The 13,895-nt window shown below is 38.5% G+C and overlaps 1 protein-coding gene across 2 annotated transcripts in view; it reads right to left on the bottom strand.

Moving 5' to 3' along the window:
• Positions 1 to 7,850: 7,850 nt before the first annotated feature.
• SBNO1 (strawberry notch homolog 1) overlaps positions 7,851 to 13,895 on the bottom strand; it is a 47,190-nt gene continuing 41,145 nt past the window's right edge. For both annotated transcript variants that reach the window (XM_075898549.1, XM_075898550.1), the window contains 7 exons: positions 13,688 to 13,834; positions 13,508 to 13,602; positions 13,184 to 13,276; positions 12,344 to 12,481; positions 11,411 to 11,487; positions 10,289 to 10,482; positions 7,851 to 9,261 (listed from right to left, as the gene is read on the bottom strand). In XM_075898549.1, the coding sequence (XP_075754664.1) occupies positions 9,119 to 9,261; positions 10,289 to 10,482; positions 11,411 to 11,487; positions 12,344 to 12,481; positions 13,184 to 13,276; positions 13,508 to 13,602; positions 13,688 to 13,834 (887 nt within the window). In that variant the 3' untranslated portion in view covers positions 7,851 to 9,118. The remainder of the gene's footprint in view (positions 9,262 to 10,288; positions 10,483 to 11,410; positions 11,488 to 12,343; positions 12,482 to 13,183; positions 13,277 to 13,507; positions 13,603 to 13,687; positions 13,835 to 13,895) is intronic.

Here is a 13,895-nt window from a genome sequence, read left to right as displayed (position 1 = left end):
CTAAGTGTCCCAAGATCTGGCCACAATGCTAATACAGGCTAGCAAGCCAAAGCCCCCTGTGGCACAAAAACCCAGGGAAATACCGGTACTAGCTCTGCTATTGATAAAAATAGCGATTTTACCAAAGTCCCACGTGTGTGCATCTTCCCTGGTACCGGGCAAGTGAAAAGACACACAGGCACAGTACCTCAAACTTATTCTTTTACATCTGCAGACCAACTAAAAGTTCTCAGTACCTACAACTCCGCTGTTCGGTATGGACGCCTCCCCAGCACCAGCCAGGTTCACTCCAGCAACTATAGCAGCTTCTGCACCTCCCTTTTCTAGTGAGGAGGAAGCTGCATCTTTCCTAAATGTCATGTCACCCAGGCATTCCTAAGAGGAAGACACTTCAGCCACAACCCATGATACCTCAGTGGCACCCCAACCAATGGCTACCACCTCCTATGCCCGTGCCTCCCATTTGGCCCTACTGGGACCCCATGTCATCTTTCAAAACACACCACCAGCAGCAACAATACCACCATGCTGAGCAGGTCCACTCAAAACTCATATCGGTGACCTCCCTAGATGTGACTGGGGATCAGACTGATTTTGATCATCCTTTTAGCAACAATGACTAATGATTCAGCTTACCCACCAGCTCAGTTGTCCTCTCCCTGCTGGAAGATACCCTCATGCCACCACCTCCTTCAGCAAGGAACAATTCCAGGACTTTTCAGGACCTCTTTAAAAGGGTGGCTGATGTATTAGAAATTTTATTAATGACACAGCCTGACACCTAACAAACTCACCAGCATTCTACATGCCACACCAGTGGTTAAATTAGTGCTACCCATGGACCCTGCCCTCATGGATCCTGCTAAACAACTGTGGCAAACACCCACTACCATATCTCCAGTGGGCAAGAAGGCAGATAAAAAACACACATCCTCGCAAGGTGAGGAGTTCCTCTTCACATACCCCCGTTAATTTCCCCGTAGTTGACCCTGCCAACCAGAGGACTAAACATACCTTAGCAAAATCCACTCCCCCTGATAAGGAGTGGAAACGACTTGACCTTATGGGCAGAAAATCCTACTCCTGTGTCTCCCTCCAGCTACGCATCTCGAACTATATGGCTAGATGACAGGCAAGACATACACATCCCATTTTTGAGCAGATAACCACTTTTATTCAGTATCTTCCAGAACAGAGAAGGGAGCAGTTTAAAACCAACACAAATGGGGGCTCCCTAATAGCCAGGACAGCTCTACAGGCTGCCCTTGACTCCGCTGACACTGCCGCTCGTTCCCTTGCAGCTGAGGTCATGATGAAGAGAGCATCCTGGCTCCACATATCTGGCTTTCCAAAGGAAGTCCAGAAGAACTCTAGTTTGAGAGCCCAAAAGCTCTTTGCGGAGTCTATCAACATGCATTCCTTGAAAGACTCTAGGACTATTCTTTGTACGCTGGGCACTCAGGTTCCTGTGTCGAACCAAAAACAGAACAATGATTATACACAAAGATACAAACCTGCCCTTGGCTCACCCACAGAGGCAGTACAACCAGAGAAAGCACCAGTAACCAGGGAAGAAGGTGGCAATCCGCCGACCAGCCTACCCCATCTCAGTCCTCTCACAACAGGCAAACCTTTTGAAGCTCAGGTCAGGAGTCGCCAAATCAGCCCTCTCCTGTCCTTCATGGTATTCCAATAGAAACAACCTTGATGCGGCCTCAGATCCACTACCTGCTGTTCTGCAATACATCATGGAGCTTAAGAAATTGCGCCTTTCCCTGAGCTCCCTTAAAGTCCATATCACTGTTATCACAGCTCTACATTGTTGCCCTAGGGATGTGGACAAGCAATTAAATTAAAAATGGCCAATGGTGAAGATGTAAAATGGGGAAAGGGAGTCCCTACACAGAAGAAAGATCCGAATCTAATCACCAGTGGATTACTAGCCACAAATCAGGCACACACAGTTTTAGGGCCAAACCATGTATTTGATGGAAATAAAGTGAATACACAACTATCAGCAAATCACAACAAACCAACCCACCCTAACCAGAAGAACGGAGATAGAACAGTTCCCTAGGTACACAAGGTATATATACAAAGCCTGAGGCGATCAATGCCTGCGACCTTCGACCCTCGGGCTATTTGGAAGCCTCTGGGGAGGACAAGCAGGGAGATCCCACAGTGGCGAGTCCTCTTTGGAGAGACGAGCCCCGATATGGATCCTCAATCCAGAAAGGAGTCCCCTCTGGAAATAGTCTGGTCTGTCCTTCAGCAACACCATTTGATCCAGTAGGCAGGTAATCCAATGAGGATGATCGAGGAAGAGAGTCCTGGTTCCAATGGCCAATGCAAAAGGAAACCTTGTGGGTATTCACCACACAAGGGTAGCACACTTCAAAAGTCCAGGCCTCAGATTACCAAGATGGTATCCGAGCTTCAGGCAGAACAATATACAAACAAGGGAGCAACAAAATGATGAAATCCAAGGTTGGGAAAAACCAAGGACCCGAGCCCTTGATACCTCAGGGCTTTTATTGGCCCAGAGGCGGGAAAAATATGTTAATGAACCTAGGTGTTGAATGCAGCTTCCCAGGGGCGGTGTGCAGCGTTTTAGTGCTGAGTGCACCAGATAGTAATAAGTGCACAGCCTATTTGGGAGGGGTGCACAAGGTTGTACCGTGTGCAAATTAACAGTTTGAGCGGGAAAACCTCCATGATGGGAAAAAACCTTGAGGCAAACTGTCTCTTAAAATGGAACCCACTGAACAAAACTATAATATAGCTCTCCTTTTCCAGGATAACACCAACAACAAATAAATGATACATCAGTGTTCACACACCCGATAACTAAAAGATTTCTTAAAGGCCTGCAAAACACCTTCCCACCCATCAAACCACCATTCCCCACTGGGGACCTCAATCTCTTTCTTAGAGCCCTAACGAGAAAGCCCTTTGAACCAATAGCAACCTACTCATTGCTCCACCTCTCCATGAAGGTGGTCTTCCTTGTGGCTATAACATCCACCAGAAGGGTTGGAGAAATTGGGGCCCTGATGACGGACCCATCATTCATCATCTTCCATAAAGACAAGGTGGTACTTTGGCCTCACCCCAAGTTCATGCCAAAGGCCCCTCTGCGTTCCATTGCAATGAACCCATCAACTTACCTGTGTCGTTTCCTAAATCTCATGACATGAGGTACAAGCAATGCTCCATACCCTCAACCTCCGCAGGGCCATCACGTTCTACATATATAGAACCACACATTCACAGAACCAACAGATTGTGAACTGCTAAACCATCTCTGGACTTCTCATTTCCTTTCACACTCTCCAAATGAATATTGGAGTGCATGCAAGTGGCATACGCAGCCTTTGGCAAAAAACCGCCTGCACAACTTCATGCATACTCAACCAGAGCCATGGCTGCATCAACTGCATATATCCAGGGCATTCCCCTGTCAGATATCTGTAAATCAGCTACCTGGTCATCCATCCATACTTTCACAACTCATTTCACCCTCAACACATACTCCTCATGGGGAATCCTGTTTGGTCCCTCCATCCTCACAGCTGTCCATAAGGACACTATGTCGACCAAAGTTCCCACCTTCAGCGGGCACTCTGCTTCATAATCACCTAACAGGAGCACCCACAGAGACACCTATGTTGAAGAACATCCATTACTGCAGAGGGTGAGTAATACTCTTTCTCCTCTGCTCTTCCCTGCACTCATCCACCTGCAATTGCAGGCTCAGACCTTGGACATCATTTCATTCCTTATCCATGTATTTTATTCACCTCTCCAAACAGCAGCACTGAACGTCAAACCTTGGAGTAATTAAATCCCTCTCATCAGATTTAAAAGGAGACAACTCAGCCTGATCGGACCTACATTTCTCAGTTTCATGCCCTTTAGAACCCATTGTAAACTTAGCTGATCAACAATAAATTCTGCATGTGTGCCTACAGCAAGGGCTCAAAAAAGAAATAAAAAAATCTAGATTTGGATTTCAAAGGGATGCTGATGGTAGAGGACTTCAATTTACTAGCTGTTCTTTTCAGAATTCCACCCATGCACCCAGGAAAAAGAGAAAAAAAATCAATAAAAATGAAATGTGGCTCTAATGCTTGAGAGTCTTCATTAGTTGTAGATAATTAATGATATCACAGAAGCACTAGAATCTAAGTGCACAATTTTGGGAAATAGTAAAACAAAGAAAAAAATCAAACAGCAATTTAAAGTATCTTATCCAAATGGAAGCAGACTGATGTCTGTCTCCGATGGGAACCCTTTGGGTTAAGAGAAGCAAAAGCACACAAAGTTTCTGAGCAGTCTCTGGCAGGAGATTATTCCAAAAAATTATATCATAGCTTGCACTTCACTGAAGAAACGGTTTAAATATTTCCTAAGGCTCATAATTTCTTAGTGAAGCCTGCATCAGTAATAGAATTAGCAGAGAGATTAATTTTGTCTGTGTGTAATGAGATTTTTCCTTTGATGATATTTTAGTCTGGAATGTACAGTGTAATAACAAGGATGTTAAATAAATCCTTCTCACAGATAAGAGCTGATGGGGAATATTGCCTTTAGGTTTTGATGGCCTCTAGTTTTAATAGCAGAGTAAGGGATAAATTAAATTTGCCTTAACTTTTATCTATTTATTTTCCAACCCCACAGTGTCTTGGAATTGCTTATGAAACTAAACTTCCACTATCACCCACAATAGGGTTGTGAAAAATCCCACCATAATTTAGGTGGCTTCTACAGGTATAGGGATGGTCTCCTTCTGATAACAGTGTTTCCCCAGGAGTTCAGACCTAGATTTAAATATGGATAATTTGCCACTTGTTCCGCAGACTCAATTTCTAATTACATCACCATCTACACTTCCTTTTTATGAATTGATGTATTAAAATTAAGCATAAGACTCTCCCTGGGAAAGCATGAGGGCAGCAGCATCTTCTCTCTTTAACATACCCACAACCACTGTAGAGGACTTTGAAAAGTTATACCCATGTTAAGTACTGTTCACCATACATCTATGAGTTAGGAATAACTACAGTGCTGTTTTTAGATGATCAATTCTAGTTGAAGATCCTCTGCTTTCAATCGTGCCCGAGCTGTAGGAGTTCATGATGCACTGATTGAAGATATTCTCTTCCCATTCTACACTTAGAAGCATTTACTTAAATGTATGCTAAAGCATCCATTATGTACTAAAAGGCTAAAGAGACTGGATATGAACATGTATGAGCATAAATGGAATCAAAATTCAAACTATTGCTTCCCTCGGTTATAAGTCTTAAAAAGTGAGTGGTACTAATCTAACAACAACATCAGGAATCAGTTTCTTTCAAAACAATGCATTGCAAGCTAAAAATATGGAAACAAAAATCCATAATACACTTGGAAGAAATTATGGAAGACAGTTAATAGTTGAGAATATACAATGACTAAAAAACAGAAAAACCCAGTGCATGCAGATATCCATGGACATTTTTGTATGTATTTTAATATATACACAAATGCTATGTTTGGCAGGTAAAAATAAATGGGAATAAGGCTTTTGAGACATCTTAAAAGGGAAAAAGACTGAGAACAAAATCATTACAGTCCAGATTTACAGGAGATACTTACATTAATGAACTTAGTTTTCTTTAAGATCTCTATATACACCTGTTCTATCTACAGAGATACATAACATACTATCAGATTTAAGCAAAATGTATCCCAACAATAAAAGCAAAATTCCAAAACAACTCATTTCTCAAAACATTTAGTTTGTAGAATTGTCTTCATTTATACAAAACAGTTCAAGACACTGACTAGACAACCAGCATCTTTGGAGGACTTCAAGTTCATCCCATGTAGGTTTGTGTATGTTGCGGCTAGAGAATCATAGGCTGACTATAAGTTTGAAAACTTGCTGGACGGTTTCAGCAAAAACTATGGATGATTTTGTAGCGTAGTTGAGGATAAGTGAATAAGGTCAGTGGATTTTGACCCAAAATGTAAAACTATCTGATCCCCTCTCTAACTCCAGCCCAAGACAGTTCAAACATTTTTACATTCTGTACTCCTACACACTTTGAATAGCATGGCTCTGGGCCTCATTCATTATTGGAATGATAGGTGCCACAGACAAGAACAATTAATCTTATGACATCTATACCCAGCTTTAATTTTACAAATGTATTTTGTTACTACTTGTCTAAGCGGAACAATGATCTGTGACAAAATAGGGATCAAGTGATAAGTAGGGTCTTGCCTCCCCTTTAGTTTATATCACGTGATGTGTCTCTCTTATGGCCCCTTCCATTTTCTGACATCTGACTTTATTAGATATGCTAGGATGGCATATCCACTGTACTATGTGGCTGTGTTCACCTTTAGCACTTCTAGCTATCTAAAGGTTGTGCGTGTGTGAATATATATATATATAAATAAATAAAAAAATGAAGACTTAGTTGTTTACATAGGAAGCAATAGGTTGAAGACAAGACCTTAGTTAAAACAGAAGTTCATAACAGCCTACTGGGATATTCCCTCCAAAGCGGAGGGTCTGGATTCAGTAGCAGACTGCATCAGGAAACCAATGGCATAAGCCTAGGGAAAGATCGAGATAGCAAAAACAATGATAATAGCAGTGCGGAAACAGTTCTTATACATCTGTAACCTAAGGACGAAGATGGAAGGAAATCACTTTGTGACAGAGGAAAGTGTGCAGTGAGTTATTGGTTTGATTGTTTCAGACTATTAAAAATATCTCTCTCCTGAAACAAAGAACTGCTTGGAAAATGGCATAATTTTCCATCAGAATTGCATGGAAGGGGGAGGACAGAAGTTTCTTGACAAGGTTTTGCACTTGCACTGCAGCCACATCATTCAGGTTTCCAATCTGGGAACATGTTAGTATTATTTTATTGCACAAAAATTCATAGTTGAGAGTAAGTGGCCTCTCAGAACAAATGAAAAAGTATATTTGAAATCATTTCTTGAGTTTCAGACTGGTTAGAACCATCTTACTGAAAAATAAGATCCTCATCTCAGACTGTACTGATTTTTCTAGCTTGATATAAGGAAGATTAAAAAATTATGTTTATTTGTGTATTTGCTGATGACACTGCAACAAAAGTAATTCCCCCATAGAACAAAGTACAGGGTGAAGTCAGGGCAGGGCTGTCTTGCAATTTCACAGTTACAAATAGAACAGCCCTTACTAGTACCTATGTTAGAACTACTTGCTAGCAGTATAGCTGCTGCCCGCATTAGTCTCAGACCCATCAACTGTAGTAACAAATCTATTTCAAAATGCATTTTTGTTCATGTGCTGATTTTTAGATTGCTGGCTGAGTAAAACATGGAATATCCTGCATATACACATTTCCCTCCAAATTCATGAGTTCTTCCTGTGTTAGTGCTGCATGTGCTAAAAGTAGGGAAATAATGGTACTTCACACTGGTCATTTAATGTAACTGAGTTAAACCCTAGGTTATTAGATCAATTTCTGATCTCAGTTCCATAGAGTCACTCCAGATTTATATCACAGATATCAGAATATGATCCACTGAGTAAGTGTTTAAGCAAGTGAGGCAGGCACTACCACCATGGATCATCAAATCAACCATTTATCCTGAGCTTTACCCTTTATTTACAGATCTACTTGTAAAATATACACTAAAGTTCAGTATAGAGTTTCTCTCGTCTCAGCCACTAGTTTAAACTTACAGATTGACATGGACCATAAGATAGAAGACTAGCTTACATAACTGGGCCATTCAAGTCTTGCAGAATTCCATACGAGACTTGTTACTTTTGGAGTACAGTGATTGCCTAAACACTCCAGTTGTTAGTACAATAACATTTTATTTGACATCTACAAGATTTTGGTATCTTGCAGCTTTTTGGACAGGTTTATACAATCTCAATTTTTCAATAGTGCAACCTGTGCAAGCAAGAAATGACAAACATTGTCCTTCACTTTCTTATAAACATCTACTATTATAGGCAAAACAAAACTTACCCATATTATAGATAAGTGACTATTCACATTTGTACATTACAATTTCTTTTAAACAGCTCCAGATAAACTCTACAATGTCTTACAACATATTAAACAGTATTCAAGTTACTGGGTAACAGAAACAGCACATATAGCGGAACCCTCAAAAGTTTCCCATAGTCTAATTTTTACAGCTCAAATAAGGTTTCATCTTACAAATGACAAATTAAATTACATTACATTAATGAAGTAAAAAATATAAAACTGTATGTGAGATGGAAGTGAATTTTCACTTTGTTTCCATGGTCAACTCAGATTAAAGTAGTATTTTAATTTTAAAGGAAAGGCTTTTAAGCCACCTTTGTATTACATATTAGGAATACCATTAACACATTAAAGTGAAATAACTTTTTAATTTAAGATGCTTATCACAAAAAACATGTTGCAGACTCAAATATATAACCTCCATGAGAGAACCAGAAAAATACAATACTTGGGTATAAACACTATAAAAATGCAATAACCAATGCTGTACAACTAAGATTGTTTCTCTCTGAATTCTTGACTTGGGTGTTTATCCTGTTCATGCCTGTTTCCAAAGACATGCAACTGTCAAACTGGGAAGGAACCTGAATGAATGCATGATGTGCAATCTCTAGTTTTCATGCTTATATAAACTTACAAGTTGAAGAGAAAAACCCAATATATATTTTCTATATATACTCAATACATGCATTCGAGGTTATCTCCCACAGCAATGGCATTGATGTACTGCGTTAAACCCTGAGCACTGTATGACAAGATAAAAATAAAGCCTGTTTGGGAATTTTCAAGCATTTTCAAACTAATTGTGGTTTGTGGCTTAAAAGGCCAAAAGTAAAAGCAAACAGGAAGCTCCACCGAGAGCATAGACAGATGCACCACCATAAGCAACTGCTGGCTTTCAGTTCTACCATTCTTTATGTACCTTTTTATTCCCAAAGTACTTCTGAGGGTACACCACTGAACTGAAAAAGTTATAATTCTTTGGAATCTGTCCCTGATTTTTATGCAAGTGATATGCTTTTACAGCCTTTTCTCAAACACCAAAGTCAATATTATAGTCTGTCCTCTTATGCATTGTTGAAGTTGGTGATGCTCTGTGGGTGATGCTGTTGCCATATCTGCTGCTGTTGTACTGCAAGCTGTTGAGACTGGTCTGATGTTGACAGGAGGTTTACAAGGGGTGATACACAATTTGCAGGAATGAGCAAACCTGTAATTAGCAACAAGTCAGTTGTACTTCCTAAAATGTATAAAACGTGTGTATGCTAAAAAAACTTCTAGGTTCCTTGTATGTCAGTGAGAGCTTTTGCATAAAAATATTTTATTTTCAATGTCACAGCTTTAAGAACTTACAAGCACTACAATAGGTTCTGTTTCCAACTAAAAGAAGTATATTCAAAAGTCATCTGATCCTTCAGTTACAGACTAGCAGATAAAAATGTGAATTGTCTTTAGGGAAGTATAACTTCATCTACTCTTACTGTACCTAGAGCTAAATGATGAACAAGGCAACAACTAGCTGTTTATCCTCTTCTGGTTGGGTAGAACTGGTTAAAAAAGCACATCAGTTCAGGGATAAAGAGAAAAAATCCAGTTTAAACCAGTTTTAAAAGTCACTAAAGTCAGTAGAGTTAATATTTAGTTCTACATTCTCCACTCATGAGCCACTCCACTCATTTTTCAGCCAAGACCATTTGTGACTTCAATATCCCACAAGCATTGCAGAAGTGAGTATTTTAGTGATTGAATTTGGGGTTTCCCACCCATCTATAAGGCTGAAAAGTTGAGCAATTCTGGTTTTAAAGATTAACTATGTGGAAAAAGATGGAGTCTAAACTTACTGGGTGGCAGAGAACAGCAAGTATATGTGGGTAAAGATGGCTCTTGCCTTTGTTGGAAAATATGCATGAAGTGCTAAATAGGAGAAGGAAGGTGCAACATTTTGATTCTGTAGTACAGGGGTACAATGACCCTTGCTCTAACAGCACCAAGTCTGCTGTTTAGCTTGAAGTGACTTACCTGCTCTAAAAAATCCTCCCCACCCACTCTCTTCAGCTCTGGCTGATGGAAGTTTTCAGGAGAAAGCTAGTTTGGAATAGGTCATCCCCCTTAATCTCACGCCAACAACTCATAAATAAGTATTTTGAATTCTGTATTAAGTCATGAAGGACTAGTCTCCCATACTCTAATTTCTAAGTGGTCCAGCAAGAAAAAGATAAAATATTGGACAATCTTACCTACAATCCTCTGTCCATCCTCTGCTCTTAGCCGAACTATCTGCATTTTCACATTTGTACCACTCACAGAGGCTAAAACTCCTTCCACTTTTGTCCAGACACTTAGTACAGAACCACACAAGACGAAGTAAGTTCGACAGCGGAGGCCCACTTCACAAACTAATCCAAGGCTTGCTTTCTTACAATTGCCTCTCCTGAAAGAGGGAAAAAGTTTATACACACACACACACACACACACACACACACACACCCACCCACCCCCACCTCCCCCGGAATTTTAAAATATTTTTTCTTCTTGCACAAATAAAGGTTTTAATTAAAGAAGTAAACACTAAAAGATGAAAATGTTAAGATGGTCAAGCTGGACAGAGAGATAAGGACATGGGTAAAGCTACCTCACAAAATAGCTTTTAAAGACTTGAAAGACTATTAGTACATCTAAAGCTAAATCCTCAGAAGGCATCAACTGACATAGGTTCATTAAAGACAATAGAGCTACACTAACTTATACCAACTTAGTCTCTGACCAATAATACCCTTTTGCTCTTTCTAATGGGTAAGTGCTCTGTAAACAAATTCAGATGTTCATGTACTAATGCACTGACATTCTTCATTAGTGGTTCGCACTGAGGAGTCAAGCACCAGATGTTGAAGGTTTAACAGCATACTGCTAGGAGAATCAGCATTAAAACTAATGTTGTGTATTTTAATAACCTGAACTCTGAATCTAGCTAGTTACTAATTTTATATTTTTTCAAGTTATTTATATCCGCTATATCCCAACAGATTACTATGTTTACCAAAGCATCAGAAAGATCCTTTTAGTCCTTCTGAGTTATTACAAATTTCTTCATTATGACCCTTTTGAACTAAAAAGAGAAGTCTGAAAAACAAAGTAATAGTTTCATCTCTCTCATAAGGTAAGAAGTTGCAGATTACCACTTGAACTGCTGACTTTGATACTTGTTCAGAAGTTAGGACTGACCAATATTAGCCTTGGAATTTTTATGGAGATATGGACAAAAAGTTGATAAATTTAATAGCAGACTCCTGGTCCAAGTGATAAAGTAGCAGCTTTAGTCAAACACCTAGAAAACATGTTTTATATATAGAAATACTAACCAATAAGCATGGGTACAGGTATCTGCTGACGAACTATACTGCTCTAGCCAATGTGGTAGAGCATCTTCAGATGGTACCTGAAAAGCCATTTAAAAGTTGTATTAAAATATAAATGTGGCTTCTGAAAACTGGCTTCTGAAAACTACAGACCAGCACACAGTATGTTGTTTGTGGCAATGGGGCAACGAATAACACTCATGCGCCTTTGAGTACTAAATATGAACAATCCAAATTATAATGCTCTGCAAACATTTTGGTACATCAATGATAAAACCAGAAATCCTGCTAAGGATATAAATAAATGTTTAGTTAGAGCAAAATCTCACTGACTGAAATATCTGTAGATTGCAGAAGCTCATATATAAAGTCATAAGCTCAGATATCACACTTCAGTGAACTTGTTCTTACACTAAACGTGTAAGTTTTTAACATTTCACATTCGACTTGCCTATGAAAACATTGGCTACTAAAGCAATTGTGTTAGTGTAATATGATCTTGAAAAAAAAACAAATAAAAGGGTTAATATCAGTAATTTAGAAAGAGTAGCAGGGCAACACCCAAACATTCAGAATGGTTAGCATATACTGTATATAGCATTCAGGCATGCAGGGGCTTAAAGCATCCTCTGTAAGTTTAACTGAAGTTTCAAAGCTGCTGCTAGGTTATGGAAAGTCTTAATGAAATGTCTGAACTTTTGTTAAGTTTTTGCATATAAAAAACACTATTTGGCTAGGCCAATCTGCAAAATCTCAGATCTCTTAGAATAAACTACAGGCTTGTACTCAATGACATTTATCACATAAACATTAGCTAAATATTTCTTTAACTTGCCACCATATTGTGTGTGGACAGACATTGGTGTTGAAAAATCCTGCACCTTTTTTGTTACCACAAAGCAACTACTTTTTAAGAAAGCTGATTTAAAAGATTACCTTCTTATATTTCTTTTTTAAGTCTGAATATGTTTCCAATTTGAGTTGTTTCCCAGTGTTTGGTCTGTATACTAAGAAAAGCTTCTTTTTGGGATTTACTTCCTTTACCAAGATGGCAGTTTTCTTATTATTTCTTATCTGGAAAAAATATTACAAATTTAAACATGGACAGTCTTTTCTCTAAATAATTATGCATTCAATAGATGTGAACAGAAGTAGAGGTGTTGCATGGCTATCCAGATTCTAATAAATCACTTCACAAAGTATACTTAAACTGTCCACATATATTACAATTCTTTTATACACATATTGGTCCACAACTATAATGAGTAGAGAGAGTACCAATATGACATGACAAGGTGTGTATTATGGTGTAGTAAATAACATGTCTTAATGGTAGTTTGACACATGGTGAAAGATAATGCACTGGCTTCCAAGAGATGTGTTATGATCACCAGAAATCCACACCCTAGTAGTGTTTGAGTTTATACTCCGCTTTCCATGCATTCAGCATGAGCACACACTCTAAAGATGAAAACCACATAAAACAATGTGTTAAGTTCTGTCAGTGCTTGATGATTAAAGTTAGACAAATTCACTTTAAGAATGATTTTGTGGTTTATAAAAATTTGAAAGCATTTTTCTAAACTGATAAACAAGCGATTATATTGGACTGAAAATAAATTATTTTTTTAAACTTCTCAACATATTCACTTTATACATTTAAAGTAAAAGAAATTTTAATTATTGGAGTTTACTGGGGTAGCCCTAAAATTGTTCAGTGAGATTAAAAATGCATCTGAGAAATATGAAAAGAACATTTTAATAAGAGAGTCTCACTTGTGAAGATAAATAAAATCCATCATCTGGTCCAGTTTGCTCAGCCCAAAGCTTAGTTGCTTCTTCCCAAGACATTCCTCTTTCTACGCTGATCTAGAGGGATATTAAAACATGGGTGCATCAACATCACATTTTGGAACAATTAAGTCAAACAGTTTAACAGTGCTTTTTACAAGTCAAGGAACTTAATTCTTTTAGTAACAGGTTTTATAAGCCTCCATAGTGGGATGTCAAGTCTCAATTGAAAATCCTTTAATTTGAAACTTCTCAGATAAAGGAAAAACTAAAGGTAAGGCACTTTGAAAAAACATGGAATTAACTTACTGTGTATAATTCTACATGCCCAGACGTAGAGTATCCTGGAGTTAAAAACTTCTTAGCATCTGCCTTTCTGACCTTCTCATCGCCAGAACCCAGATCTTAAAGAACAAATATAAGAGTTTATGTAAGAGAAGCAGATTAAGGAGCATTAAGAAAAGGAAAAAAAAAATTTTATTTACTTACCTAAAATACCCATGTCATATCTTCCATTCTTCTTAGCATTTTGTATAACTGCATTTAACGTATCAGAGAAATACTGGAATAAAGCATTCTGCTGATGCACCTCCATACCCAGAATTCTATTCAAGAATTTTCCTATATTGTTGTAATCTAAAAAGAATCACATATGATGTGTAAAGCACACAGTTTAGGAAAGAATACTGATAGACAT

Source organism: Pelodiscus sinensis, chromosome 15 (genome assembly GCF_049634645.1).
Source record: "Pelodiscus sinensis isolate JC-2024 chromosome 15, ASM4963464v1, whole genome shotgun sequence".
Taxonomy (NCBI): domain Eukaryota; kingdom Metazoa; phylum Chordata; order Testudines; family Trionychidae; genus Pelodiscus; species Pelodiscus sinensis.
Note: the sequence above shows the minus strand (reverse complement) of the source record. Positions and strands in the feature narration are given on the sequence as shown.